General features: G+C 39.9%; 1 protein-coding gene across 4 annotated transcripts in view; it reads left to right on the forward strand.

Annotated features, from left to right (window-relative positions):
* Positions 1-27,764, forward strand: part of UBR2 (ubiquitin protein ligase E3 component n-recognin 2) — an 87,645-nt gene that overhangs the window by 35,454 nt on the left and 24,427 nt on the right. For 2 of the 4 annotated variants that reach the window (XM_054982453.1, XM_054982442.1), the window contains exons 22-39: positions 218-270; positions 893-995; positions 2,841-2,889; positions 3,764-3,918; positions 4,021-4,123; positions 8,794-8,903; positions 9,007-9,087; positions 11,024-11,205; positions 12,478-12,677; positions 15,135-15,228; positions 16,835-16,996; positions 19,251-19,348; positions 19,565-19,643; positions 21,110-21,258; positions 21,358-21,413; positions 21,761-21,857; positions 23,925-23,992; positions 27,335-27,470. In XM_054982453.1, coding sequence (XP_054838428.1) covers positions 218-270; positions 893-995; positions 2,841-2,889; positions 3,764-3,918; positions 4,021-4,123; positions 8,794-8,903; positions 9,007-9,087; positions 11,024-11,205; positions 12,478-12,677; positions 15,135-15,228; positions 16,835-16,996; positions 19,251-19,348; positions 19,565-19,643; positions 21,110-21,258; positions 21,358-21,413; positions 21,761-21,857; positions 23,925-23,992; positions 27,335-27,470 — 1,975 coding nt within the window. Of the gene's footprint in view, positions 1-217; positions 271-892; positions 996-2,840; positions 2,890-3,763; positions 3,919-4,020; positions 4,124-8,793; positions 8,904-9,006; positions 9,088-11,023; positions 11,206-12,477; positions 12,678-15,134; positions 15,229-16,834; positions 16,997-19,250; positions 19,349-19,564; positions 19,644-21,109; positions 21,259-21,357; positions 21,414-21,760; positions 21,858-23,924; positions 23,993-27,334; positions 27,471-27,764 lie in introns of those variants that run through there. The other 2 variants (XR_008597292.1, XM_054982465.1) reach the window with 2 other exon arrangements.

The following is a 27,764-nucleotide window of genomic DNA, read 5'->3' on the forward strand; positions in this document are numbered from 1 at the left end:
TAAATTAGAGCTCAACTTGTGCAGACACCTTCACAAAAACAGTTTTCAATGTTACTATTGAGATCATAGTCCTAATAGAGACTTACATATTTATCATCTTCAGATTGTTAAGTATGAATTATACAGATATGTAAGTGCTGTGGGGGAAAATGTTTTGAAAGTAGAAGCTAGTAATATACACTTGTAATGATTTTCTATTTCCTTTTAAATTATGCAGGAGAACAAGGAAACTGGAATGGAAAGTGTGATTGAAGCAGTTGCCTGTTTCAAGTAATGCCTTTTCATACAACCATTTTAAAAAAGTATAATACAACGTTGTGTGGCTGGGCAATATCAAATAAGACTATAGCTGCATTCTTAAAGCAGAATGTTTTTTATTACTGTAGCTCAGTGATAGGTCTGTATTTTGCATACGGTCCCAGGTTCAGTCCCTGGCATCTCCAGTTAAAAGGATAAAGGTAGTGAGTGATGTGAAAGACCGCTGCCGAGACACTGGAGAGCTGCTGCCAGTCTGAGTAGACAGCACTGACCTTGATGGGACCAGTGGACAGATTCAGGATAAGGCAGTTTCATCCACTTTAATAAATGGCATCTTTAACTGAGAGAAGATGGTTGACTGTAAGCAATTAGTCAGCTTCTTCGACCCAAACCTCTTTTGTTGTTTATACAAATCTGTGTAGGGTAACATCTCCCCTTCTTTGCCCCAGCCAGGAAGATAATGTTAAGAGGTGCTTCTGCTGAACTAGTGAAAGTGATATGCCTGTGCCTGCGCTGGCTGACATACCTCATTCTGTGTTTCCAAAGGGCTTGCTGATTTAACAGCCTGAAACTTCTAAAGTAGGCCTTTCCAAATTATAACTGTGAATTCTAATAATTGTAATTTATATTTTAGGAAACCAGGATTAACAGGCAGAGGATTGTATGAACTGAAACCAGAGTGTGCTAAAGATTTCAACTTATATTTTTATCATTTTTCAAGGGCGGAGCAATCCAAGGTAACTGTGTGAAATAAATATATTTAACCAGAATAATATGATAAGGTTCTCTTAAACTTTCTTTGTATTCAAGGATTAATGATTTACTGAGATCTCTTATTTTTGATTCTGAATTGCAAATTCTGCCTGTATGAATCCTTGATAAAAATCTCTGTTCAGACATAACATGTCATGGATAGTGATTATGGGAACAAGCCCAGGAATTCCCAGGCTCGCTCCCTCCTCTCCTTGCATGTGGCTCAGCATTCTCAACAAAGCAAATTTGCTTTGTCCAAATCTGATGAAAAGACTAACTGTAGATATTTCACTTTTGCCTGAAGTGTGGTTTGGAGTCCTGGTTACAGGCATGGGGGGAAAGCTTCAAATGGGGAAAACTCTGCAAACTATGGTTTGGGAATTCTCAGGTATTATTGAGTAGTGCATGATTGGGGGAGTGTGAGGATAGGAATACACAAGTCTGAGGATTTCCAGAGATTGTCCCCATAAAAGCAATTCATGATGGAGACCTTGGGCACAGTCTCCCTCACTTCATTCATGACTCAGGAAATATGTTTAATGTTAGATTGAATGCTGCATGCTCTGAAATCAGAGTGTTTTACATTACTGTCCAGATTTCTGTGAAGACTTAGTATACAATCATAACCTTTTTTGTTGCATTGTCTCACTTCCTATGATAATGTGTGTGTATAGAGCTACCTGTGTTCTCTATGTGAGCATTACAGTTCATATTGAGTGTGACAATACAATGCATTACTAACTGTAACAATGTGACTTCTGTGAAGGGATTGAAAGGTCTTTGGATGGGGGAGAGGATATGGGACAGGAAGAGTTATAGACTAAGTTTATGAAGGTCTAAAATGGCGATTGTGGACATGTAGGGAAGCTGAATACGAAGCATGGATCTGAGGAGAAGAGGGGGTCAGGATACAGAAACCTGAGGAATCTGGAGAGCAGAGTGATGGGAATCTCTTCACATGGCCTAGGGACCATCTGTGGCATATTAGTCAGAAAGAAATGGACAGATAAGGAAGTCTTTGAGGTGGGGTCAGGCACTTGAGGGGGTAAGGAATGTGAAGGGTACAGAGAAAAGGACCTGAACTTTGAGTATTAATTGAGCAAACCTATCAAATATTTGACTTGAAGTGTCATTTGGAAAATGTATTTCTAGTCAGCTTATGAATTCAGAATTTCATCAAGTTTGACCCTGTATTTTTTGGAATTTGTTGAAAAACAAGAAACAAAATGTGTGTTATGTGACATCGCTTCTGACGTATGGGGAGCCTGTGAATTAATGATCTCCATAACATGCTTTCATTAACAGCCATGTTCAGGTCTTGCACGAAGGCTGTGGCTTCCTTACTGTGTCAACACCTAAAAAAATACATGTAGCTGAAAGGCAGAAATAAAATGTAATGGTAGGGTAGGAAACCTAGCCCATAGCAAGGCCATGGAAAACATAATCCATCTTGCTGCACCCATGTTGCTTGGTGTTATCAGAAAATTCTGCCAATCAGTACTAGGAAGGCTGTAAGATAAAGCTGCTTGCATTAAACAGAGCACTAATATATTGATGGCAGTGTCATGCTTGCAGGGCAGTAATATTTTAAGATCCTGCTGTAAACTGAAGGCTGGAGCAAGTTGGCATGTTTTGAAATAAAAACGAAACTATTTTTTTTTTTGCTGTCTTTAATGATATAGCCTCATCTGCAGGATTATTACTGGACCTTTATAATGGGAAAAATAAAACAAAAAATTTCATAGTGACCCTTAGTTATACAGAAGTAACATTTGTGGTAGTTTTGTGACCCTTCAGAATATGAAACTAGTTTTTCATTTTTTTATAAGGCAGAGGAAGCCCAGAGGAAACTAAGACGACAAAGCCGGCAAGATACAGGTATCTATCTTGCTGTTTATATGAGTTTACTCCATAGTTGCTACTGTTGCCACTGTTTAAAATTTGTGTTTGTTTTCAAAACCTAAACTGATATTAATGCACAAGATGGAGCTGCTCCATGTTCATTTGTTCCCAAGCAAGATGCTAAGACTGCAATCCAAAGAAAGTTAGGTGTACCTAAAGATCACATGCACGGCCAGGGCTATCTTTGCAGTTTATGCTAGAAAGGCCCATTAAACTTGTGCTTGAAATTACAAGCTTTGGCAGCTCATAATGTTTACCTTCAGTATGCAGGAGAATATTAAACATTTCAATTTTCTCCTTTGTTCTGGATTGTGTATTTGAGTCAAAGAGGAACTCCCCTCCCTTCATCCCTTCCAGCTTCTTCCCAAGATGGCCCGTTACTTAGGGCACTGCTGAAACAGCATCCTGGTGGGAAGTGGTATGGTGTGAGGAGAGATATCGGCTTGCCTTCTGCTTGGCTGGCACCTCTGCTCCTGCTTGGCTTGTTTGTTTGTTTGTTTGTTTTAGACTTTTATTCTTCGGTTATGTCTGAATGACTGAGATCACAGGGAGGTACAGATAACATGCAAAGTTCCCATTAGTTCTGCTAGCACTGGATCTTCTCATTTAATCTATCTTTTCCACGTGATATAATTCTTCAGAGTTACTAGAGCAACAGTATTGAAATTCAAATGCTGAATTGGTAACCAGCTTATGGATCCTAAAAAATAACAACCCTTATGGAGAGCCTAAAGAATTACTTCTTGAGAGAACCAAGGATGAGTTCCAAGTTCTTAATTGCTCTGTATATGTCATGAAGGCTGATATACCAAGGCTGTATAATAATTTCTTGACTTCATTTCTGTTTCAGCACTCCCACCTCCTGTTCTTCCTCCCTTCTGCCCTCTGTTTGAAAGCCTGATCAATATTCTTCAGTGTGATGTCATATTGTGCATCATGAAGACAATACTACAGTGGGCAATAGAACATAATGGCTATGCCTGGTCAGAGTCCATGTTGCTAAGGGTGCGTTTAAGCCTTAAACTTCAGGTGCTGTTAGAAGGGTTGGGGTGGGAAATAATGTTTCTAAGATGTAAATAAATTTTGAACCTGGTTTCTTTTTCTTAGGTTTTCCACTTGATTGGAATGGCCCTACAAGAAGAAAAACAGGACATAGAGAATGCTGATGAAGATAATGTGATTACATTTACCTTCAGTCAAAAGATCTCAAGTAGGTTCATATTCTTAAACACAGACCCCACATTATTTTTTTATAAGGCAAATCTCTAGCATTTCCTTTTACTGTTCTTCTAAACAAGCACTGAAAACAGAGGGTTTTATTAGATTGTTGTAATAGTTTAATAAAATGTATAAGAAGTTCTACTGTCACAACAAAATTGAACTAGGATAATACTACTAATTGAGGTTTCAGCTTTTCCATGCTCCAGTCTTTAGTGCTGTGACTGATACTTTAAGTCCTGTACAGTTACATTGTGTGTTGCTTGTTAATGTTTCTTAACTGCCTTTTGGCCAGCTAGGCATCGAAAGTAACTTACAAAAATCAAACATTGTTTAGAATGGAACAATAGAATCATTAACATAAACATTTTATTCATACAAGTATATTGCTCTTCTTTTTTGCCTGAGAATTGATTCGCAAACTGTTGGATATGCAACATATTCTATATATACTTGTAACAGATGTGTTTAACATTACATGTTATGATACAGTCTCACACACGCACGCACACACACACACAGGCCTGCCAACCAGAAAAGATTCTAAAAGACCAGAAGGGGGTGGTCCACGCCTACTGTGCATGTGCAGGAGTTTCCCACCAAATGCAGGTAGGGGACAGAGTGCCCCCATTCCCCTCAGTTCTTTTTTCACCGCTGTTAGGAGAAGTTCTCCTTTACTCCTTACTTACCTCGTTTTTTTCTGTGCGATCTCATCATGACTCAAAATCATTTTTGAGGAAATGTTTACAACATGAAATAAAGATGCCTCTTGCCGTGAAACATGATAATTGTTCACTGCATCTGAGGGAAACCCATAACATTTCAGGAGGCAGACTTTGCCAGAGGTTCATGCCTAAGCCAGAAGTAAGGGAGTTTCTTGGCTCAAGTGACGTTATGGGAGAAGGCTCTCCCTGGCTCATATATGTCGGCAGCAAAGATATCTGCTGCACTGAAGCCACCTGCCCACTTGAACCATGAACTCTGGTTCTGAGGGCCAGATCTGGCAGCAAAGATATCTACCATGATATCTACCATGATGAAGTTGCCAGCCCGCTTGAACCATGAACGCCAGTTCTGAGGGCCAGATCCGGCAGTAAAGGCGTCTGCTGTGATGGAGTTGCCAGCCCACTAGAACCGTGAACTCCAGTTCATCATTGTTCTTCTGTGGAGTCCCACATGGGACTGCACATGTGCTGCCAGCCAATGGAAAATTCTTCAACGCTTCTTAGAGCTCCTGAGGGACTGTTGCTCACGAGCTACAGCGACCGTTTCCCACCCAAACAGTCATGTGACCTAATGGCGAGTAACGGCCCCTTCCCTCAGTTCTCTTCTTGCTGCCATTTGGAGAAGGACTTTCGCTTCAGTGCTCCATTACTTTTGCTTCTGATCTTGTTCGGCTTAATTTTGACATTGGACTGACTTCTGACTACAGTTTTGGCTTCTGATTCGGACTTTGGTTGTTTTTTAGTGTGTTTCGATCTGGCTTACTTGATGTCGTTGTTCTTTGAGGTACAGTTTAATCTGTCCTGAGTATGTCTTCTAAGGCACTTTTTAAGCGCTGCTCCAAGTGTGGTACTAAAATGACTCGCACAGATGAGCGTGAACTCTGCCTCATGTGCCTGAATGGGGGCCATAATGTTACAGCTTGCAAGATCTGCCAAAACTTTACTCCCAAGGCGAGGCATGAGAGATTCCAGTGGTTAAATGTAGCACTGTGGGAGAAAATGCTTGAAGAAGGAGAAATGCTTAAGACTCCTGACAAGGCCAAGGGCCACTGTCGATTTCAACTAAGCCTTTTTTGGATGCTCATCAGATGATGAGTGATTTCCCCTTCCACCTTCCCTTTCTCTGGCAGGGAGTGTCACTCACCAGATCTGTCTCATCTGGAATGCTCCACCTGCTTAAAGCCTGATATAGTCTTTTGCTGTATAGGTAGAGGACTCTAGTCTGCCTAGATTTTTCCCCCCACTTCACATCCCATTTCAGGAGACTGGAGGAGGATTGCGCGCCACTTGAGGATCTTAATGCGCCTAACCCACGGTGGAAGTGACTGGTTCCTACAGTTTTCTCAGGGGCCTCATAATCATGTGCACCTCAGTCTTCAGCAACCCTGATGCCTTTATATAACTGGCAGGATTTGCAAACTAGCTGCCTGAGCATTCTTGGGTTGCAGTGACTTCAGTTTATTTCAGTTCCAAACTGTTCGTCCAGTCCCTCCTCATAGGTCCAAGTGTCACCTCCACCCCATCCATGCCTACTTTCGGAGTTCAGATGATGCTGAGAAAATGATCCCATGTTGTTTCAACCTCTAACCAAGACCTGGGAATAAAGCCTTGCATGCTTTTATTCCATCTCTCCTGCTCTCATAGCAGCCATCTCTCCTGCTCTCTCCTGCTCTCATAGCCAAGTGCAACAGAAGACCTGTTGCACCTTGCTCACAGCCAGTGCAAAAGAACCTTGCTCCATTTTTACCATTCCTCGGAAGATCGAGAAACACTCCAACCTTAAACAGCATGATTGCCCCGTCATCTTTGCCTCCTTTGTACATCCTTCCTGCTTGCTGAGGAGGTTTAAGTCTTTTTTTTTTGTCATGCCCTCTTGTCACCTTAGACTGACAGAAGGGGAAATAAACTGTATGTAGCTGACTGCAACTATACTAGTCTATGATTTTCATTCTCAAACCCTCAAAGCTCAGGCAATTCTTTTCATAGCTCTCAGTTTATTCTCAGGTCTTTTTCCTGATGAATGCAGAGCCCCTATGTGGGGCCATCAAAGAAGGATCTCTTCCATATTCCTTGGACCAGAGGTTTCTTCGTAGTTCCATCTACTTCCCTGATACAAGGATACTTGAGGAATTTGGATTTTCCACGCTCACCACATTCTACTCACCTGTTTTTGGCCATGCCATTTCAGGGACTCTGTCCCAATATTGATGTCTCTGCTTCCTGATACTACCAGATGCCCTGGGTAGAGGTCAGATATAGCACTGTGATATAGCACCTCTGAAACTAACCGTGAGGCTACTGAACTTACAAGACCCTCTTTCTCCAAGGAGGTGAACCAGGCCATTTGAATATCTGCAAAATGGTATTTTTCATATCTTACTGTCTCAAGTGGGATTGATTCCTAATATAGTTAGAATCTAAAGGACTTTTGCCCTTCCCCTGACCATTAACAACTAATTTTACTTATTTTTATTTTATTTGTGTCATTTATCGTCTACTTTTCTCACTGAGACTCAAGGCGGATTACGTAGCAACAATTAGTACAATTAGCAAAAGGACAAGGGCAGGCATTTCCATACAGTGTTAAGAACGTTTCCATAAACAATGTAATAGGGTAAATGAATACAAGTTTACAAAGGCGTAGCATTAGCAAGGATCCAATATGGGGTTGGAGAATTGCTGAAACAGAACATAATCAATTCTAGGACTGACATTCAACAACTTGAAGCACAGGTAGTATGTAGGAGTACATATTTAAAGCAACAGATAATATGTAAGGCAACATAATAGTGAAGTCTATGGTTCCTTACTCATTAGCAAACCATCTGAGACCCCCTCCCTACAATACTGCCCTCCTATCCGAGAAAACCAGAACCAATTTGTGTTTTCTGTTAAAGTATAGTTAGCTGTCATATCAGCCTTTCATGGTGGAATTGACAACAACGTATTTTTTTCTTCTAACGTATTTCTTGTGTTTTCTCAGAAATATCTTTGATACCCTTCCTCTGAGAATCCCTCCAGTTCCTTTATGGAGTCTCCTGCTGGTTCTCTCTCGATTAAGATTAACAACCTTTGAACTCATGTTTTCCTGCCCCTTCCCCTCTTATCTCAGAAGGTGGTGTTTATGGTTCCTGTAACATTGGCCAGACAGTGGGGGGAATTCCCACTCTCACCCTCCTCCATTTGTGAGTAGCTTGCTAAACTCCCAATGTGGGACTGCACTGAAGACCAAAGACGAAAACAGTGTTGCACATACCTGTAACTGTTATTTGTCTAGGTCTTCATGCAGGAACACATTCCCTCCCTCCTCCCCCACTGTGAGTGTGTTTGTTTTACTGTATTATACATCAGGTGGCTCAGGAGAACTGAAGGGAATGGGGGCATTCCACCCCCCTACCTACATTCAGCAGGAAACTTCTGCACGTGCACAGTAGGGGCGGAGTGCCCCCTTCTGGTCTTTTAGCGCTAAAGAATCTTTTCCAGTTGGCAAGCCCCAATGTGTGCCTGCACAAAGACCTAGATGAACAACAGTTACAGGTAAGAGCAACACTGTTTTTCCTGGGACTGAATGACTGACTCACAAAGATACATTTGTCTTTGTGAAACATTTGCTCTATATTAGAGCTGATAAGGTCTGACTGTTGCCTGTAGACCAGGAAATTTGAGTAAAAGAGTTTATGCGAATTACCTATTTGGGATAGTTGAGTGGTAGGTAGGTGGTAGCTGAAGCTCACTCTTGCTGTGATGTTTTTAAAGCATCATTCCCCATTCCTGGGACAATGAATTTTTTTTTTTTAGACACCACAAGGATTTTGGGGATGAAAAACACTCCTTGAAGCATTGGTTTACTATGCTAGTTTTAATCTAGCAAGATAAGTTCATACAAATACACTTTATTCCTACTGTGAGATGTAGCCTTTATTTTTGTTTGTAACAGGACCTGGTGAGGCACCTAGCAATTCTCCTAGTATCTTAGCCATGTTGGAAACTTTGCAAAATGCGCCCCATCTGGAAGTACACAAAGACATGATCAGATGGATACTAAAGGTAAATTGTTGGTGCATAATTTGCACATTTTATGGCTGAAATAATATATTTTACATTATGTAAACATATTTAAATACCACATAATATTACATTTCTTTTTTAGACTTTTAATGCTGTTAAGAAGCTGAGAGAAAGGTCTTCTACAAGTCCTGTATCAGAAGCTGAGGGAAATATTATGGAAGAGGTAAAAATAATGAAATGAAAACAGTGAAAAGGTGTTGATTTTGATTTATGTAGTGCATGCCACAAATTGCACATAAACTTTAGTTAGATTATTCTGAATGTAATATAACATTCTTAACTATTATAACTGAAAGTCCTTATACTTTTTGTGTACTGTATTCTAAAACTGATTGTGTTAAATTATTTTGGTAAAGCGAAGCAAGTAGGTTCATCAGCTGATCCATCAAAAGAGGAAAACCCAATGTTTTGCAAGCATTTCGAACACAAGCCTCATCAGTCTTTTGAGACAGAGTGCCAGAAAACTGGGCTTGGTTTTTAATAAAAAAGACTGCCCTGAAGAATCTGTGCTCCAAACACATCAAGATTTTACAGTAGATATCTGCTTGGACCAATTCAGGTTTTCTTCATATTGTGATATATTTATTTGCTTCATCTTGGATGGTGTAATGTTTAGGGTGTTGGTCTGCGATGTGGGAGACACAGGTTTGAATATTCACTCTGCCATGAAAACGTGCTGGGTGACTGTGAGCCAGTCACACACATTCAGCCTAACCTACCCCACAGATCTATTGTGAGGATAGAATAGTGGAGAAGATTATGTGAGGTGATTTTGGTCCCCATTGGGGAGAAAAGTGAAGGTTTAAATGAATCAAATAACGTTGTGTTAAACATGGCAGCATCTCCATGTTACGGTTTCCCCCTCCTGTAATGCTTAGGCAGATTTTAGATATGGCACTATCACATACATTTTTGCTGCTCCTACCAACTACCACTAATGTAGAGACAGTGCAACACATGATATGGGATGCAACACTGATATGTGTGCCAGAACATTAAGGAGAATGAAGAGAATTCAGTGTGTAGCTGTTCTCAAGTAGAGATGGGCACAAACAGCAATACGAACAAAAAAAAAAGCGCCGAACAGCCCAATCTGCTGTTTGAGAACAAGCTGTTCGTGAGGCCCCATTCTAAATGAACAGGTGGTCATTGCAATTCTCCTTCATTGCTGTTCGTCAAGCCAGACAGTCTGGCACCTGCAATCAATTCCCTTGGCTACGTAGGCAGGGATTGTCTGAACTCTGTTTGAACTCCTGCTGTTGCCCTGGAAACCCCAATCTAAGGCTAAGCCCAATTTAGTTGATAGGCAGGTCTTCCTTCCAAGTGCGGAGCTCCAAATTTGTTACACGAGAGCAAAGACCATGGGGGAGGGGGGGCTCCCAGCTCTGGCTGGTCTTTGCAGACAGTGGAGAGGGAGAGACAGCTGCTGTTGGCATTTTGATAGAGAGACAGGGAGAGTGCATTGGAGCTTGAATTTTCTTTGTGTGTGGTGGGATAGGGATCTACCCCTTCAGGTTCCAGGGCTGTTGCCAAGCTCTGGGGCCAAGCTATTTTTTTTACTATTGGTACCTTTCCTGCTGCCTGCTCAAGTAGGGTTTCTGGGAGTGGTGCAGTAGGGATCTTGACCAAACTTGAATGATGGCTGGAGGAGAGCCTGCTAGCCCCCACAAACAGCCAACCATGAACATGTTCGTGAACAGGGTCATGTTTGTGGTTGTTCGTGAGTTCCTGTTCGTGGATGGCAACGAACAATGAACATCATGTTTGTTTGTTTTTTTCTGTTCGTGATGTCTCTATTCTCAAGTGGTAGTTTCATGTCAAGTTTAATATCTAGCTTATATTAAGTACTCAGGTGAATCAATGAAATGGATTTTCCTATTTAAGGTGGTGGTATGTTTTTAATTATGCACAGTTCAGAGTAAAGAGTTTCATGAAGTCATGGTATTTATGAAAATATGCTCCCTTTTGGAGTGACTTATCTCTTCACAGGGAGAATGGCAAGTACAATATTGTGCAAGAACGTGTCTTATGTTACCTTTGTGTATTGTTAAACACTAGATTTGAATTGATTTCCATTTGCAACATGTTAACTTTTGCAGAGCTCACGAGATAAAGAAAAAGCAGAGAGAAAGCGAAAAGCTGAGATAGCCAGGTTGCGAAGAGAGAAGATCATGGCGCAGATGTCAGAAATGCAGCGACATTTCATTGATGAGAACAAAGAGCTTTTCCAACAGACTTTAGATGAACTTGAAACTTCTACCTCCAGAGTGCATGATAACAAGTAAGATGATGAAAGAGTCAAATTATTTTGAATGGCTACCACCTCTTCCTTTTAAAAAACAGACATTCTTCACTTCAAATTCTTTCACAGTGGAAATATGAAGCAACACTAAAATATGCCTTGCTGTTTTTCTAACAGATACTGTTCTACCTAATTTTGTGTTTTCCTTTTTAACACTGGGAAGCAATACTCAGAGCCACGTGTGGCTCCTGAATCACTGAATGAGTATCACTGGCTTGGTGATACCTGCCTATGTAAAAATCATTTGACTTGCCAACACAATGAATATAATGAAGACATTATTATTACATTTATATTATATGACTTTGCACTTTTTAAAAAAATCTTCAACAATTTGAGTTGGAATCTAGGTAAAATAGTTTTTAATGGGAAACTGGAGCATGTTGTTCAGGATAATTTGATGCAGCAATTCCTGTTTAGAGGACAGTGGCAAACCTGTCACGGGAAGATAGCAGCTGCCATTGCCCTTTCAGTAGGAGGAATATGATTTCTATATATCCAGTGCTTCTGTTCCTTATCCTTAGCTGGCACATCTCTTAAGAGGTCATTGACAAGTTTTGGCTGTATTTATTTATGCTGTTCAAGATTATTGAATTGTAGTTCCTTTAATCTATTATATTTAGAAAGTTAGTCACTGGAAGCATTAGTCAACATAAATAGATTCTGAAATACTAAGCTCCCACTGTGAAGCAGAATAATCTTCTGCAGGAGTCTCCATTGAGGTGCCCACAGGTGCTATGGTGCCTGCTGACACCTTTCCTGGTGCTTGGCAAGTGTTTTTAGAAAGTGGCTCCGGCCAAGTGAGTCTTTTCCACACAAGGGCTTCTGATTAGTCCCCGGAGGTCTGATTGGCTGTGTAAATTAAAAAGTATCTTGTTATTTCAGGCAGAAGCTCTGTTTGTTGAAGAGATACTATTAGAGTTATGCATAATCTTACTCCTTGCCTTTTTGTGATTGGCTCCACCTCCTGCAAAAGCCATTTTGTTGCACTCACCACTTTGTGTCAGAATTCCAAAGTCCCCAAAGGACCGAGAACCCCTGATTTTGTATATATTTTGTGTTCTGAAATTACTGCAGCAATTTTGATGATCTAACTGCTTTCTAGAGTGCTGGCCTTAATTTGACCAATTGTTTATAGAACTCTTCTGAAAGCAAAAATATCATTTAAAGAGCTGTATATAATAAAGCAATATATTAGTTTCCTTTTGAAAACATTTCAATGGAATACTCACTAACATAATTTGATTCTAGTCCTTCAGTTTCAGATACCAAGCTTATAGCTTTGGGCCCTGAGCAGACTAAAGTGACTGAGCAAAGACAAGTGGTTACCTGTATTTTGTGTCAAGAAGAACAGGAAGTTAAAGTGGACAACAGAGCAATGGTCCTTGCAGCATTTGTTCAAAGATCAACCGTCTTGTCTAAAAACAGAAATAAAGTGATTGCTGATCCAGGTATGTAGAGATAAGCAAAATTGTCAGTCAGTTTTATGTATGTAGTCGGTATTAGGATCCTAGAATTCAGGTGCTTGAGGCAATGTCTTTAATTAATACTACTTTGTTCCCAGTTTAGTCAAGCCAAAACCCTTCCAGTTATCCCATGACTAATATGTTCCCTAGTTGCAGGCTGTTAGGACTTTGTCTGTAGCTGAGGCTAGTGTACCTGCTAGCTGGAAAGAAGGCCAAAGCTGTTTTGGTCATGAGACAAGTGGGTGGACTACTGCGTACTTCCTTGCAGTCAAAGAAATACTGTTTCTGTTTGCTGTGACTGAGTATGGAGTTAGTTTCAAGTGGGTAGCAGTGTTGGTCTGCAATAGAACAGTGGGATTTGAGTCCAGTTGCACCTTGAAGACCAACAAGACTTCCAGGGTATAAGTTTTCAAGAGTTAAAGCTCCCTTCATCAGCTCCCTCAGCCCCTTAACCAGAGGAGATCTGAACTGGGTCTCTGTATATAAGCAGAAGATACTTCTGTCTTCATCTTTGCTTCTCCTTTGCCCATTTCTTTTCATGAGTAGTTGCAGTTAATGGGACATATCATAGGATGGGCAAGTGGAGGTAAATATACTGCCCTTCCTTATGCTTGCCCATCAATAACTTGGAGGCCTCTGCTTGTTTTATTTGCTGTAGAAATTAGTTCAAGAGTGTATTACATCAAATTAAATGTGAGTTCAGTTCGTCTGCTGATATTACAGTTGCTTAAGAAACTTGCATAGTTTTGTGCCCTTATATTGGTGGCTGTCCAGATTTCAAGATAAGAGATGTGAAAGCCCTGGAAAAACTCTTGAAAAAATACAGACACAGACATATTTTTCCTACAGATGCCCCCCACCCACCCCAGCTTTTCCTTGAGGAAAGTTTTTGGTGGGTAACTGTGTTGGTCTGCAGTAGAACAGCAGGATTTGAGTCCACTGGCACCTTAGAGACCAACTATGACTCTTCAAAGCTTACACCCTGAAAATCTTGTGGGTCTATAAGGTGTGCTGGACTCAAATCCTGCTGTTCTACTGCAGACCAACACAGCTGCCCACTGAAAACTTTCCTGTAGGAAAAAAGTCTGTAGGAAGAATATGTCTGCTTCTAAGGCATTATACTTCATATATATGTCAATTAGTAAAATTTATCCTCTCTAATTTTAAATGAAATTATATAAATTATATTATAAATATCCTCTCTAAATTATAAATGATGTATTTTATGTTAAATCACTAAAGAGCCAGTTTGATGTAGTGGTTAAGAGCAGCGGGACTGTAATCTGGAAAACCAGGTTTGATTCCCCACTCCTCCTCTTGAAGCCAGCTGGGTGACCTTGGGTCAGTCACAGCTCTCTCAGAGCTCTCTCAGCTCCACCCACCTCACAGGGTGTTTGTTGTGGGGATAATAACGTACTTTGTAGACCACTCTGAGTGGATGTTAAGTTGCCCTGAAGGGTGGTATATAAATAAAATGTTGTTGTTGTTGTTAAAATGAGTGTAAGTTTGGTAAGTGTATATATTTCACTTTCCCCAAAAGTCTGTTTTTACAAAAGAGGGGAAAATGACCTCAACATTTCCAGAAATTTTTCTCTCTGTTCGTGGTTACTTTCATCTTAGATTTTTCTGCTGTTTGATGTACCTATTACATTTATTTACTATAGCTCCAGGGGGGAAGGGATGGGTTTATAAACAGTCTGCTGGTGTTCTGAGCTTTATTTGTCAAACTCATGTTTCAAGTCCTTAATTTTCTCATTAAATACTGTTGGTTTTAAAAATAAGATTTTTTAAAACGTTTTTCCTTTTCATTGCAAATTAAGATTCATAGCTAATTTGTATTTTAAGGATAATTTCTGGTGGGTAGCTATGTTGGTCTGTACTAGAAGAGTAAGATTCAGGTCCAGTACCACCTTAGAGACCAATAGATATCCAGGGTGTGAGCTTTCAAGTGTGAAAGCTCCCTTTGTTAGACACGTTGAGTGGGAAAAGGTAAGAGACTTTAAAGTCCACGCAGGGTTGAAAGCTCACACCCTGGAAATCTAGTTGATCTCTAAGGTGCTACTGGACATGAATCTCTGATTGTATTTTAAAGGTTGTCTGTACAACAAAGAACACAGTCTTTCTAGTTAACGATTTTAAACAAGAAAATAACTTTTTTGAGTCTCAAAACATATGTTGAATGTTTTTATGTTAAATAATTCGTTCTATGTTAAATAGATTTTGAGGGCTCAGATTCCCTTTCCCTATATATAAAATTAGAATTAACTTATTAGTGGCTCAGGTTTTCTCCTCATGAATCAACGTTTCTGAAAATCAGTTTTAACATTTCTTTTATCTATCTAAAAACATCAATCCTGTAATATATATATTATATTTAATGCCATAATTGATTCGTGGCTACAAACAGCGTTTTTAATATCTCTAAAATGTTTTTACATGCAGAAAAACATGATCCATTGTTCATGCATCCAGACTTGTCATGTGGAACACACACGGGTAGCTGTGGACATATTATGCATGCTCACTGCTGGCAAAGGTAACTGTCTTTTAAAGAAAAATTCAGGTGCCAAATATTTTGGTTGGCTGGTGTAGTTTGCCAGGCAGTCATATTCAGCTAGGGCTGCCAACCTCCAAGAGGGATCTATAGATCTCCTGAAATTATAACTGATCTCCAGATTACAGAGATCGGTTCTTTTGGAGAAAATGTCTGCTTTGGAGGGAGGATTCTGTGGTGTTATCCTGCACTGAGGTACTTCCCAAGGTAGGGTTACCAGGTCCCCTTAGCCTCCCAGTGGGAAACGGAGGAGCTAGCACTTACCTCCTCGCCAGGCCCATGATGTTCCTCGCGCCAGTGTGATGATGTCACTTTTGGGAAGTGATGTCATCACATAGGGGCATGCACATGCTTTGCAGTGAGCTGATTTAGGCCTCAAGTGGGCCAAAATTGGCCTGCTGCAAAGCACGGGAGCGCTCTCAGGGCAGCACGATGACATCACTCCCAGGAGTACATTGTTGTGCTGCCCTGGGAGCATGCCCAGGTGACCCGTTTCGGTGCCTTTTCCTCCTGCCAGACAGGTAAGTGGAGGTAGGGGGCGGAGGGTAAAAACGGAGGATCCTCCACCCCCACCAGGGGAATGGGATCGCTGTCCCAAGGTCTACTCTCCCCAGCTGCAGCCTCAAATCTCCAGAAATTTCCCAGCCTTGGAGCTTGGCAACCTTCGTATGTAATGCATATCAGTGGATTACGAAATGCTAGAGTAGCCAGTCTCTCTTGTGCTCAGCTTATTTAGGGTCCTAGGCTGTATGTCTGATTAGGTGTCTAAAATCATAATATGTATTTGTAGATCAGGGGATTACGTAGGAAGAGGAGTAACTATAGGCAGTGAAGCTACCTGCCTTTTAATAGGATTAGGGAGAAAAATTCAGTATTGGGGGCCCTATGTTTGGGTGGAAAGATGCCATAAAAATATTTTAAATGCATAAAATATATTGAAAACAAAATTTCTTGGGCGCAGAGTTTGGGTGTAACCAAAGAGCCTGCTGATGTGGGGAATAAGTCAAATCTTATTCCCCTATGCTTATTTATTTTATTTATTTATTTTCGATATATATTCCGCCCTGAGCCTGCTGGTGTGGGTAAGGTGGAATATAAATAGAAAATAAATAAATAAATAAATAAATAAAATAAGTTGGGGGGGAATAAGATTTGACTTAATTCATTCACAACAGTTCTGTACTGTCCCTTTTTATATTGAGGTAATGGGCAATAAAGTTGCAGCACATTTCTTTATATTTAATGTTTTCAAGCATACTTTTCTTTTGTATGCAAAGTATTAAAGATTTTCTAAGTGAAGTAGAATTAATTAGAAATTTGATCTAGGAAGAAATGTTAAATATTCTTCCATTGTAGTAGTATTGGTATAAAAAAGTAGTGCTTGCTTCAAGATTAATCATACCTTGATTCTCTGTAAGTACTTGTGTAAGATCTGTATTTGTATGTGGCAGTTGGGTTGGCAGCAGGTACTTGAAATGCTGGTGAATATATATGAGGATGTGTCAGAAGACAAAAAAGTGGTATTCAGTGGAATGTCATTGGCCTAGTTTTGCAATATTCAGTTAATATTTTCTGTGGCTTTCTAAAGATACTTTGATGCTGTGCAAGCAAAAGAGCAAAGACGGCAGCAGAGATTACGAGTGCACACAAGTTATGATGTAGAAAATGGTGAATTCCTTTGTCCTCTTTGTGAATGTTTAAGCAACACTGTCATTCCTTTGCTCCCTCCTCCAAGAAGATTATTTAACAGGTCAGTTGCTCTTTATAAGAACGGTATCCCTGCTCATTAAATTAAAAAGCACCCAAGACATTTTACAGGGACTATTTCGTTTGATTAATTTGTGGAACTGGAGTTAAATTTAAATAAATTAAAACATTTTGTCTTCTGCTAAAGGGTTGAAAATTGGGCACCCTGTATCTTTTGAAATAACTTAACATTTCAGAAATTTGGAATATTTGCACTGATGTAACTGCTCACTTTGCACAGAGCTCTGGAAATAGAAGTAGAGGAAGAGGAAATGTGAAGTGAAATTGGGGGAAATCAAAGATGTATGGTAGAAAGGGTAGCTGGAGAGAAAGAAAAATAAGAAAACAGTTTAATGTGGAACAGGAAATTGATGGATAACAGATAAGTGAATGGGAAACATGAGAATAAGATGTGGACATGTATTTCTTTAGGCCTATATAGCAAAGAATACTTTTCTCTTAATGTCTCCCAGAAAATGCAGGGGGAGGGGATGGGAGACAAGGTGTAAAGCCATTGTTTAGATCAGGGCTCTGCAGTGTAGGGTCTCTGAAGTCTCTCTTGTACACACAAGGTTTTTTTTTTACACACTCTTAAGTGTTAGTATTTTTTAAAAGAAGATATTTAAAAAAATGGATGGCTATTTTTTAATAATTTTTCAATAAAATACAATTTATTTTAATTTATGAGCTATTTCATTATTGTGCACAAAAAGAATTCTCCCACGAAGAAAAGACTATCTTTAAAATTAAATGCATCTGCTGAAAAAGCTTTACTGCATAGACCTCAGCCCAGGAATCTCCTCAGATAACCATCTCTTCTGTGGCAATGGTTGACTCACCTTCTTTCCTCTGGCCTGGAGGTGGCCATCTTTCTTTAGGAATTCCACATAGAAGGGCTACTTTCCTCATACATGCACTCAACTCTCCCTTCAGATAATGTATTTAATAAAAATTTTATCAATCTCTGAAGGAGAAATTGAATAATGATCAAGGCAAACTTAAAACTTTCAGAACAGCCATTTTTATATCAGATTTTTCTGAAATTTGGCCAAATTATGCTGCTTTCCAGGTAGATTCTCTATGATCAATCTAAGACTAATGAGACAAAGCATCTTAATTGTAAGATTAAAAACTATTTCCAGACATTATATCAGTAGAATGTTCCATAGGAGTGGAATACTTACCCTAACCATCTCTGGCTAGAAGTTTCTCCAGCAGCTCTATGGTGAATCTAAAAGTATGGCTGTTGTGGATTTTCCGGGCTGTATAGCCGTGGTCTGTACAGCCTGGAAAATCCACAACAACCATCGTTCTCTGGCTATGAAAGCCTTCAACAATAAATCTAAAAGTATGTTATATACGAAAATGCATCCTGTATAAAGTTAATGTGCTTTAAATTTGTCAGCATAGTGAATCTTGGGTTCTATCTTTGAAGTGGTCAGAGATCAAGAGGACAGCATTAGTAGTTGTAAAATACAGTTGCAGCTTCATTTTTGAAGATTGTCTGTTTTTAACTGGTGTTGGATTTGCCCTGGCAAAAGACTAGTGAGGCAAAGACACACGTGGCAAAACTTTTACGTTGATAGGTAAACATCAGTGATCATCTGCTTAACAGGTCAGAGAGCTGCATTAAGGGATTTGCTATACCAGAGTAGAATCTGCCACGCACAAAACTATGTCACAGGGATTAGGGATTTTCTTTGTGGGATACAAGCTTATATATTGTGGCCACAGGAAAGGGCAATTATGTTAGTAGAAATGGAGAGTAATCCATAAAAGAAAGGCATCATTATAGTTAATAATGTCACTTACCATTGCTGTCTCCAGGTTCAGCAACAAGATGTTTAAAAATGTAAAATGTTTGGTAGAAAAATAGGGCATAATGCCATTACAATACAAGAATGCCTAGATAGTTGCCAGGTGTATGTGTCTATATTGTACTGGATGCTTTTGTAGTAGCCAGTTTGGGGCATTCCGTCTCTTTGTTATACTGTAGCAATATCATACAGAAAAATCTCACAAGAAGCAAAACTTCCCATAAAACGGCATGATAAATTTAGCAAAATAGCCACAAGTGCATAATTATGCAAAACAATAGCTTATGCATATCTGCTTAATTTGCATAACATGTAGAGGTTACAGAATTTGGTTTTTAATTTCTTACAGGAAATATTAATCAAGAAGGGCTATGGGAAGGTAGTGACTATTCTAGTTATATGTTAACAGATAATTTGAGAATCTCATTTTTTTCCTGACAGCTTAGATTCTTCAAGTCAACAAAATCTAACTTGGTGGCTAAGAATAATATCTCAGCAAGTCAAAGCATTGTGTATGCTTCAAGATCAGGAAAGTTCTAGTAAGTATGACATTAATTTTTCTGTCTTGTCTTAAACATATATGAAAAGGGTCCCTCCATTTGTTCTTCAAATAGTGTGTTTTGTTTCTTTTGGGGGGGTTTGAATTGCAACTTTTAACTTTTCAGGTATATAGTAACTAAGATGACATTTAGCCTTCAGTCTGCAGCACTATTAATAGCTATCTAAAATAATGCAGTGTCTTACTTTTTTTTAAGGTAAACCCACTTGCAGTAACTCAGAAAAAATGGATGAGCTACAGCTGCCCGAAGGGTTTATACCAGTCTTGCAACCAAAGTATGTATTCATTTTATAAATTATGAAGAAGCTAAAGCACTGAAAATATAGCTACCATTGTGAGGCATTGATTAACAAAGGCTAGCAGATGGTTTCAGCTCTGCTAGACAGATAACTGCCATTAATGTACCTACTTGTTCAGGAGCAACTTCTGAAAACGATACACACATTAGGAAAAAAACAAAGGCAAAATGGCCAAGCTGAGTCTTACAAAGAAATAAGCAACTGCGTAAAAGTTGACTTGGAAGATGGAACTGTAGCAATCAGTATTTAGATACATTTTTCATCTCTATTGATCAAAAGGCCACAAAAGAAACATTGAGATTTCAGTATAAACTCACAAAGCCCAAGGTAATGAGGGTCACATCTGGCTGGGAGCTGCCTCCCCCCCCCCCCGCCCCCGGGCTGGAATATCTTCTAAAGAAAAAAAACTAGGCTTGATATCGTTAAAATGCTAGCCCTGAATATTCCTGAATATTTCTGGAAATATATAAGACCCAGACACCAGTATTCCTGAGAATTCTGAATACCACTCCAGATATCAAAGTGGTTTTCTGGGATATGTATTTGGACTGGATATATCTGAACACACATGCCTAGCTGAAATCTTTGACCCTTTTCATCATCCATTACATGTAACAACAAAATTCATTTTTAGTCCTTTACACAGACAGTCACACTTGAAGGTTATTCTTTAAAAGGTAATGGCAGCACATTTATTGGAAGTGGAAATGTTTCTGCCGTGATTAGAACAAAACTGAGGCTTGGATATTTCATGGAAATAAAGATCAGTCTCAGTTACTGTTAAGATATGATTTTGAATTTCTCATCTTTTCTTGCATCTCAAAAATTCCCATTTCAATTTTGCTGCTCCCTAGTGTGAACTGAATATATGATTATTTTAATGCTGTTTTCTGTTTCCTCCCACTGAGCTTTTTCCCATGAACCGTATACACTTTTCAACATTCGTATATCGATAAATCAGCATTAATCATTTAAATAATGTTCCTTTTGTGTACACAGTTTATGGAATATTTATATTACAGTGCGCAACATGAATACATAGTGCAGACACATCTACCAAACTTGCAAAAAATAATGGAGCCTAGCTAACAAATATATAAACAAGCTTAAAAAAGAAAGGGAACACTGTCTCATTCCTAGGTCCTTTGTACAAGTCTCAGATAGCTTCAAGAAATGCTTGAAAGATTTTGACAGGATTCACACCAAATGTCTCTTTTCCTCAGCTCTTCCCTCTCCCCTTCTGTAATTTCTCCTATAAGAAATGTTGTTAGAACAAATTAACATTTCTACCTCTGCATACATCAACCCAGTCTGGGATAAAATATGATGCTGGTGTACTTGGCTTCTTAGATGCAGAAATGCATGAAACTTCTAGGCAATGTTAAACTATTTACAGGTTTCAAAACTTTATTTTAAAGTAATATATTTTTCACTTACCTAAGGAATCCATATTCTGAAAGCATTAAAGAAATGCTGAAAACATTTGGCACTGCAACATATAAAGTGGGGCTCAAGGTTCATCCCAATGAAGAAGATCCACGTGTACCTGTAATGTGCTGGGGCAGTTGTGCATATACAATACAAACAATGGGTAACTAAATTACTCTTTGTTAATCTGCTAAAAAATATACGAGGCATGTTTCGGCTGAGTGTCTCAATTTATAACCATAATTAATGTTGCCTTCCACAGAACAAATGCTGTCTGATGAAGATAAACCCTTATTTGGTCACTTACCTTGTCGACAGGTATGGTCTATAACCACCATCTTATTTTGAAGATTTAAGGGACAGACACAGTTGATGAAGCTATAAGATAAATCATACTTTAGACCCATGTCAGACAATGACTAGCTATTGTAAGAAGATAATTATATGAAAAGCAAGCAGTGAATATTATGACTATTTCCTGTATCAAATGTTATTTAGGAAACTAAACATGCTAATATTAATCAGTTCTGAAATTTCAGAATGGCAAAATGTTTCCCACAAAATCTGGCTTTTGTTAAATAGTGCAGAAACATATTGCTGTGTTTGTGTTTTTTATTCTATTGGACCCTTTTCGTATGTTGCTCTAATTAAGGTATTCTGTTTAGGATGACTGCCTTACTTCACTGACCAGATTTGCAGCAGCACACTGGACAGTTTCTTCACTTTCGGCAGTACAGGGTCACTTTTGTACGCTTCTATCATGTAAGTTCAAGACTATGATAACTATTCTTTATTACAGCATTAGGAGAGAGACTGACCATAACACATGTACATGACCACTTCTGCATTCTTAAGTAAATCTTTGAATCCCCACACTCGATGTGAAAACTGTGTGCAGTGGCTTTTTCTATCCATTTTAGTGGGTTTATCCAAGCATTACTCATGTGAGTCCTGGGTTTGTTTCCACGTTCCTTGTCTTGAAACATTGATGGCAAACAAGATTTCTCAAATGAAAATGTCTGCAAAAAAATACCTCAGTGTACGCTGTTGAAAATTAAGCTTAATAAATTCTTGCTATGAAACAGGTGTCTGCAATCTGGTAATTGTGTCATTGAGGAGGATCATGGGGCAAGGTTCCATTTAACTCTGTTTCTCCCTGGGTCATACTAATACTGGTGTTGTGGAAGTATGTGGGGTTTGTCCTATACTTAGGGTAGTGGAGCAAGTTAATGGAAGTTGCTTGTGTAGGATTTCACGATTGGGGCACGAGTGCTGTTCCTGCTGAGTCCTTATTGCGGCCTAATCTGGAGGGTCCTCCATGCCTTGATAGTAATGTGAGGATAAGGTCAGGAGACTGCTGAGGGAACGCAAAAAAGATGGAAATAACTTCCATGAACTTTGGATAAAGTGTTGGAATATTTACTGAATTTCAAAACTGCTTTAACAGTCTTTTTGGGATTTGCTTAACAACAATTTGGTGAGATGCAAAATCCAGATGTTTATTTTTAATTGAGAGCTGGTGTGGTATAGTAGTTAGAGTGTCACACAAGGATCTGGAAGACCCAGATTCAACTCTCCAGTCTGCCATGGAAGCTTGCTGTATGACCTTGGGCCAGTCTCACTCCCTCAGCCTAACTTATCTCACAGGGTTATTGTGAAGATAAAATGGAGGAGAAGAGAATGATGTACATGGCTTTGAGTCCTCATTGAGGAGAAAGGTGGGGTATAAATGAAGTAAATAAAATAACTGTACCAAGCAGCATGTTCTTAGAATAACAAAAGATGGTTTGGTAAAAGAAACTGGTGGTCTTAAAATTTCAGTACTCTGTTTATTATGCTACTGGGAAATGGTATTGCAGAAACTGGACATTAGTTACATACAATGGTTGATATTCTTTCTTTCAGGAGGAACTCTAGCAGCACAAAACCCATTTAGTGAATGTTGAGGCCGTGCGCACACTGCACACAAGCTATTTTTAACTCTCTCTTACCTTCAAATGAGGTGGCCTGGAAATTGTTGCAAGAAATCTGTCAGAATTTTCAATCCCTTGAGGAGACTTTCATTCTCAGTATGCCTTGAAGAATGCTATGAAAAACAAACACAGTTGCCCTTTGCTGAGGGAGACCATTGGTCTCTCCAGTGTCTTAGGCAGAGGTCCAAGTTTTGCTGCCCAGAGTGCTAGGAACAGGACCAGTTTAAGGTACTTTTCCCCCAAGCGCTTCCCTTTCTCTCTCTCTGTATCTCTCACTTTCACCCCACAAGAGTAGCTGAGCCCCAGCACTGTGTCAGCAACATTCTCTTTGTGCTGCCTCAAATGGCCACTTCGTGTAGAACTGGCCCTGTCTAAGGAATAAGTCTCATGAAAAGTTGTGATCACTTTTACACTTTAAAAGCATTCTTACATCTGTGTAATTGAGACATTCATTTAATATTCTTCATCAACAGACACAGCAGCATTGTAACATGCTCTACATGAAGTACCAGGTCAAAGCATATCTTTTTACCCAGGCTTTTAATTACGGGTTTTATCTTACCAGCTTTGTGAATGATCTGCCTCTGTTTTATAGATAGCTTTTATGCTATTAAAACAGTTTGTTCTTTATGGCTTGTTTTTAATATTTTCATGGAGTTTCAGTTGTAAGCCACCTTGAGCAAGACTGTGAAGAGGTGTCGTAGAATTCTCCTAAATAAATTCAGTAATGTTCTTCTGGTGCGCAAGTATCTTGAGGATGTAGGACTAACAATCTGAGTGGCTACTAACTTTCAGAAATTAATGGAGAATATACATGCTGTTTCATTAATAACTGTTTTGTGTTTTAAATACGCAGCACTAGTGCCTAATGAAAAAAATGGAAATCTTACGTGCATTCTTGATATCGACATGTTTCATTTATTGGTAAGCATCTCAATTTTAACAATGCTCCAGTGGCATATGTCATCCTATGGGGAAAGTGCGACATGCTAGACATATTTTAAGAAAGCAATTATTAAATGTATCAGCCCTCTCTCCTCATTGCCATGCATACAGCCTTGCTGGTAATTGTCTAGTTCATCTTCATGGCTTCTGTGAAGTCTCACATGGGACTGTGCAGGCGCAGGCCAGCCACAGAGGTGAAAGGTTCAAGATTTCTAGAGCTTTCCAAAGCTTTAGAGTGCTTCCCCCCCATCATGCACTGATCTTTTCCCGCCCAAATGGCACATGACTTAGGAAGGGGGAGCAGTCCTCCGTCAGCTCCTCTCTTTGCTGCCATTGAGATAGGACACCTTTTCGGCTTTCTGAAGAAAATTTTCCACAGGAACACTTTACTCTTTGAGTTCTATGAGTGAAATTTCTTAAGTCAATGTACTGAGTGCTATACAAAGATGGCAAAGTCAGACATACGTGACTCGTGCCTCATTTGTCTTGGAGAAGGCCATAATGTAACATCCTCTAAAGCGTGCTGGCAATTCACACCTAAGGCATGTTATGAAAGCATGGCAAGACTCAAAGCAGCCCTTTATGAAAAGGCTCTTGGAGTTCCAGAGACACAGTTGCAGAAGCACCTGTCTGAACCAGAGAGAAAGGCCTATGCTCCATCTGCCTCAGTGCCCTTCATTTAGCCATCGGATCTAGCACCTCCCTCGGAGCTGAGATCTTCATTGGTTCCACCGACCTAGTTGGAACCAATGTCTAAGAAGGCAAAGAAAAAAGCCAAATGTTCTGGCAAAGGCTTATCCAGTCATAGATTGCCTCCCCATAGCCATGGATCCAGCAGGGGTGTAGACTCAGAGTGCATATCCCTCCCTTGTACACTATCTCCATCTATGAGGGTTTTAGAATTAGCCTCATCCTCAGGTGAGAATCTGATTGAGATTCCCCATGAGTCGCCACAGTTGCATTGGGTGTACAAAGGGCATGGCAGAGCAGATGAAGAAAATGCTACTCAAGGTCATGGTTCCGGGCAATCAATTCTTGTGCTATGGGGTCCGCAACAACCTCAGTGGTTTCCCTACCCTCAAGCCCCATCCCCAATGTTCTATCCACAACGAGGCCAATGGAACCAATAATTCTTATGTAGCCTATGCCACCTCAGACTATAGGGGCACAGACCCTTGACTCTGAAGGTGTAGTGCATCTGCACTCTTTGGAAACGGACCTTAGACCTAGGTCAGATTCGGAAGGAGAACCACATTCCTAGATCAGACCTGAGATCTGACATAGCCTCCAGTCTATCATCCAATGAGATGTTGGGAGATCATCTACCAATTTCACCATCTGAGGACCTGACGTATAGGGAACAACTCATAGAGATGGCAAAATCCCTAGAATTGGATATTGCTGTGTTGGATCACAAACCATTGGATCCAATATTGAAAGTGCTATACAATGCTGACGCAGGTCCTATAGCTTTTCTGGTCCTATGGAGTCTGCCAGATATTGCATCCCATATCTGGTTGAACAGACAAGGGTGCATGAGATCTTTAGCTTTCAACTCAGAAGCAGCAAGATTATGGCAAAAGGCAATAGCACACAGCATCAATATCACAGCCATACACATTGCAGGCCGATCCAACAAGACAGCAGACACTCTCAGCAGATCTACTGCGTCCAACCACAAGTGGGCACTGAAGCAGCAATATGTTTACTCTTGTCTTCCAAGATTGGAGATTTCCCACTATTGAGCTGTTTGCTTCCCGCTACAACAAGAAATGCCCTCAGTGTTGCTCCCTATAAGCGTCAAACTGGGGTTCACTGCAGGTGCTTTCCAGATACATTAATAAAGCGCACTATTCTTCACCTTTCCTCCAATTCCAACCGTGACAAGAGGTGTGTCCAGAGGCATATACTTTGATCTCCCAAAAGAGGAGGATCTCATCCATATAGGTCCCCACTTCCATCACGACGTTCAAACCCTGCACCTCGTGGCATAGTTGATGGATGACTGACAGGTGGATCACCCAGATTCTTCTGTCATCTAGGAAGCCAACTACAAGAAAATCATATGCTTATAAATGGGCCAGGTTCAGTGTTCGGGCAGGAGACTGCAAAAGCTCTCCTGTGGTTTGTGGTTTGAATGATATTTTTGAGTATTTAAAGGAGAGTAGGCTGTCAGTTGCATCATTTAAATTACACCTGGCAGCTATCTCAGCTTTCCATTATAAGACTGGAGATTCCAGTGTTTTTTGCTCAGCTGTCAAAGACTTTTTTTTAAAGAGGCTATTCAATTTGTACCCCGCTACTACTACACCCATCCCTCAGTGGAGTTTGCTTCTGGTACTCTCAGCAATGATGTATAAACCTTTTGAACCTATGGCTACATCAGACTTTTCTGTTGTTTCTTACAAGATAGCATTCCTAGTTGCTATCACATCAGCTAGGAGGGTGGGAGAATTAAGAGCTCTTCTCTGTGACCCACCTTTCTTAAAATTCCATAATGACAAAGCAGTCATGCACCCTAGCCTCATCTTCCTACCTCAAGTAGTTTCATCGTTGTATCTTTCACAAGACATTATTCTCCCTGTATTCATGCTGAACCCCACATTACCTGAGGAACACATGCTACACTCTTTAGATAAAAGGAGCACTCTTTTATTTTATTTGAAAAGGGTTAAGGATGTGCAAGGATAAGAATCTGTTCATATGTTTCTCTGGCCCTAATAAGGGGAGAGCAGCATCTTTCCTCACACACAGTTTCAGCACTGATAATACAGGGTTGCGCTTACTTCTAACTGTTGTTCATTGAGTGGTCTTCTGTGCAGGCACACATCCTTCCCTCCTTTCCTCGCTTTCGGATGAGCGATACCATGCATGTTTCTTCCATGACGGCAAAGGGAGGATTGAGGGAGGTGCGCTCCCCCTCCCTAAGTCACATGCTGTTTGGGCAGGAAAAGATCGGCACACGACAAGGGGGAAGTGCTCCAAGGCTTCAGAAAGCTCTAGAAATCTTGAACTTTTCACCTCCACAGCAGGCTTGCACCTGCATAGTCCCATGTGTGCCTGCACAGAAGACCACTCGATGAACAACAGTTAGAAGTAAGTGCAACCCTGTATTATTAGGGTTGAAACTCTGTGTGACATTTTCCTTTTCTTTAAAAAAATGGTTTACTGACTATTTTGCATTCAAAACCCTTTCCGTTTATTGCGTGGTATAAGATTGAAGTGGAGGGTTGTTCACAGTATTTGGACAAGTAGGTGCAAGTGCAAGTAATGAGAAAATAATGATTGTTCCTTTTATACATTTCCCCCTTCTCTCTACAGGTATGTTTGGTGCTCTCCTTCCCTGCTGTACACTGTCTGGACTTTTCAGGGGTCAGTCTTGGTACTGGAGATATTCATATCTTCCACCTTGTCACTATGGCACATATTGTACAAATCATACTTACCTCATCCACAGGTAATATGTACTGTCATAGTGATACCGATTTGCTAATGCTGGGAAATTATAGGAAAGAGGAAAAATGATAATATTAAAATATGATGCTGATTTGAAACTTTGCTATGGTTTTATGATACTATCGATCATGCCATCCTGTTGAGGCATTTGGAGGCAGAAGTAGGTATCATGGAATATGCCTTGGACTGGTTTAAATGCTGTTGGAGACCAGCTATCTTCAGTGTGGGGATTAGCTTGTACAGTTCCACAGATACAAACTTCTCCCCCATGTGACTCATCCTTTGTGTAAAGCCT

This window comes from Eublepharis macularius, chromosome 1 (assembly GCF_028583425.1).
Source record: "Eublepharis macularius isolate TG4126 chromosome 1, MPM_Emac_v1.0, whole genome shotgun sequence".
NCBI classification, from domain to species: domain Eukaryota; kingdom Metazoa; phylum Chordata; class Lepidosauria; order Squamata; family Eublepharidae; genus Eublepharis; species Eublepharis macularius.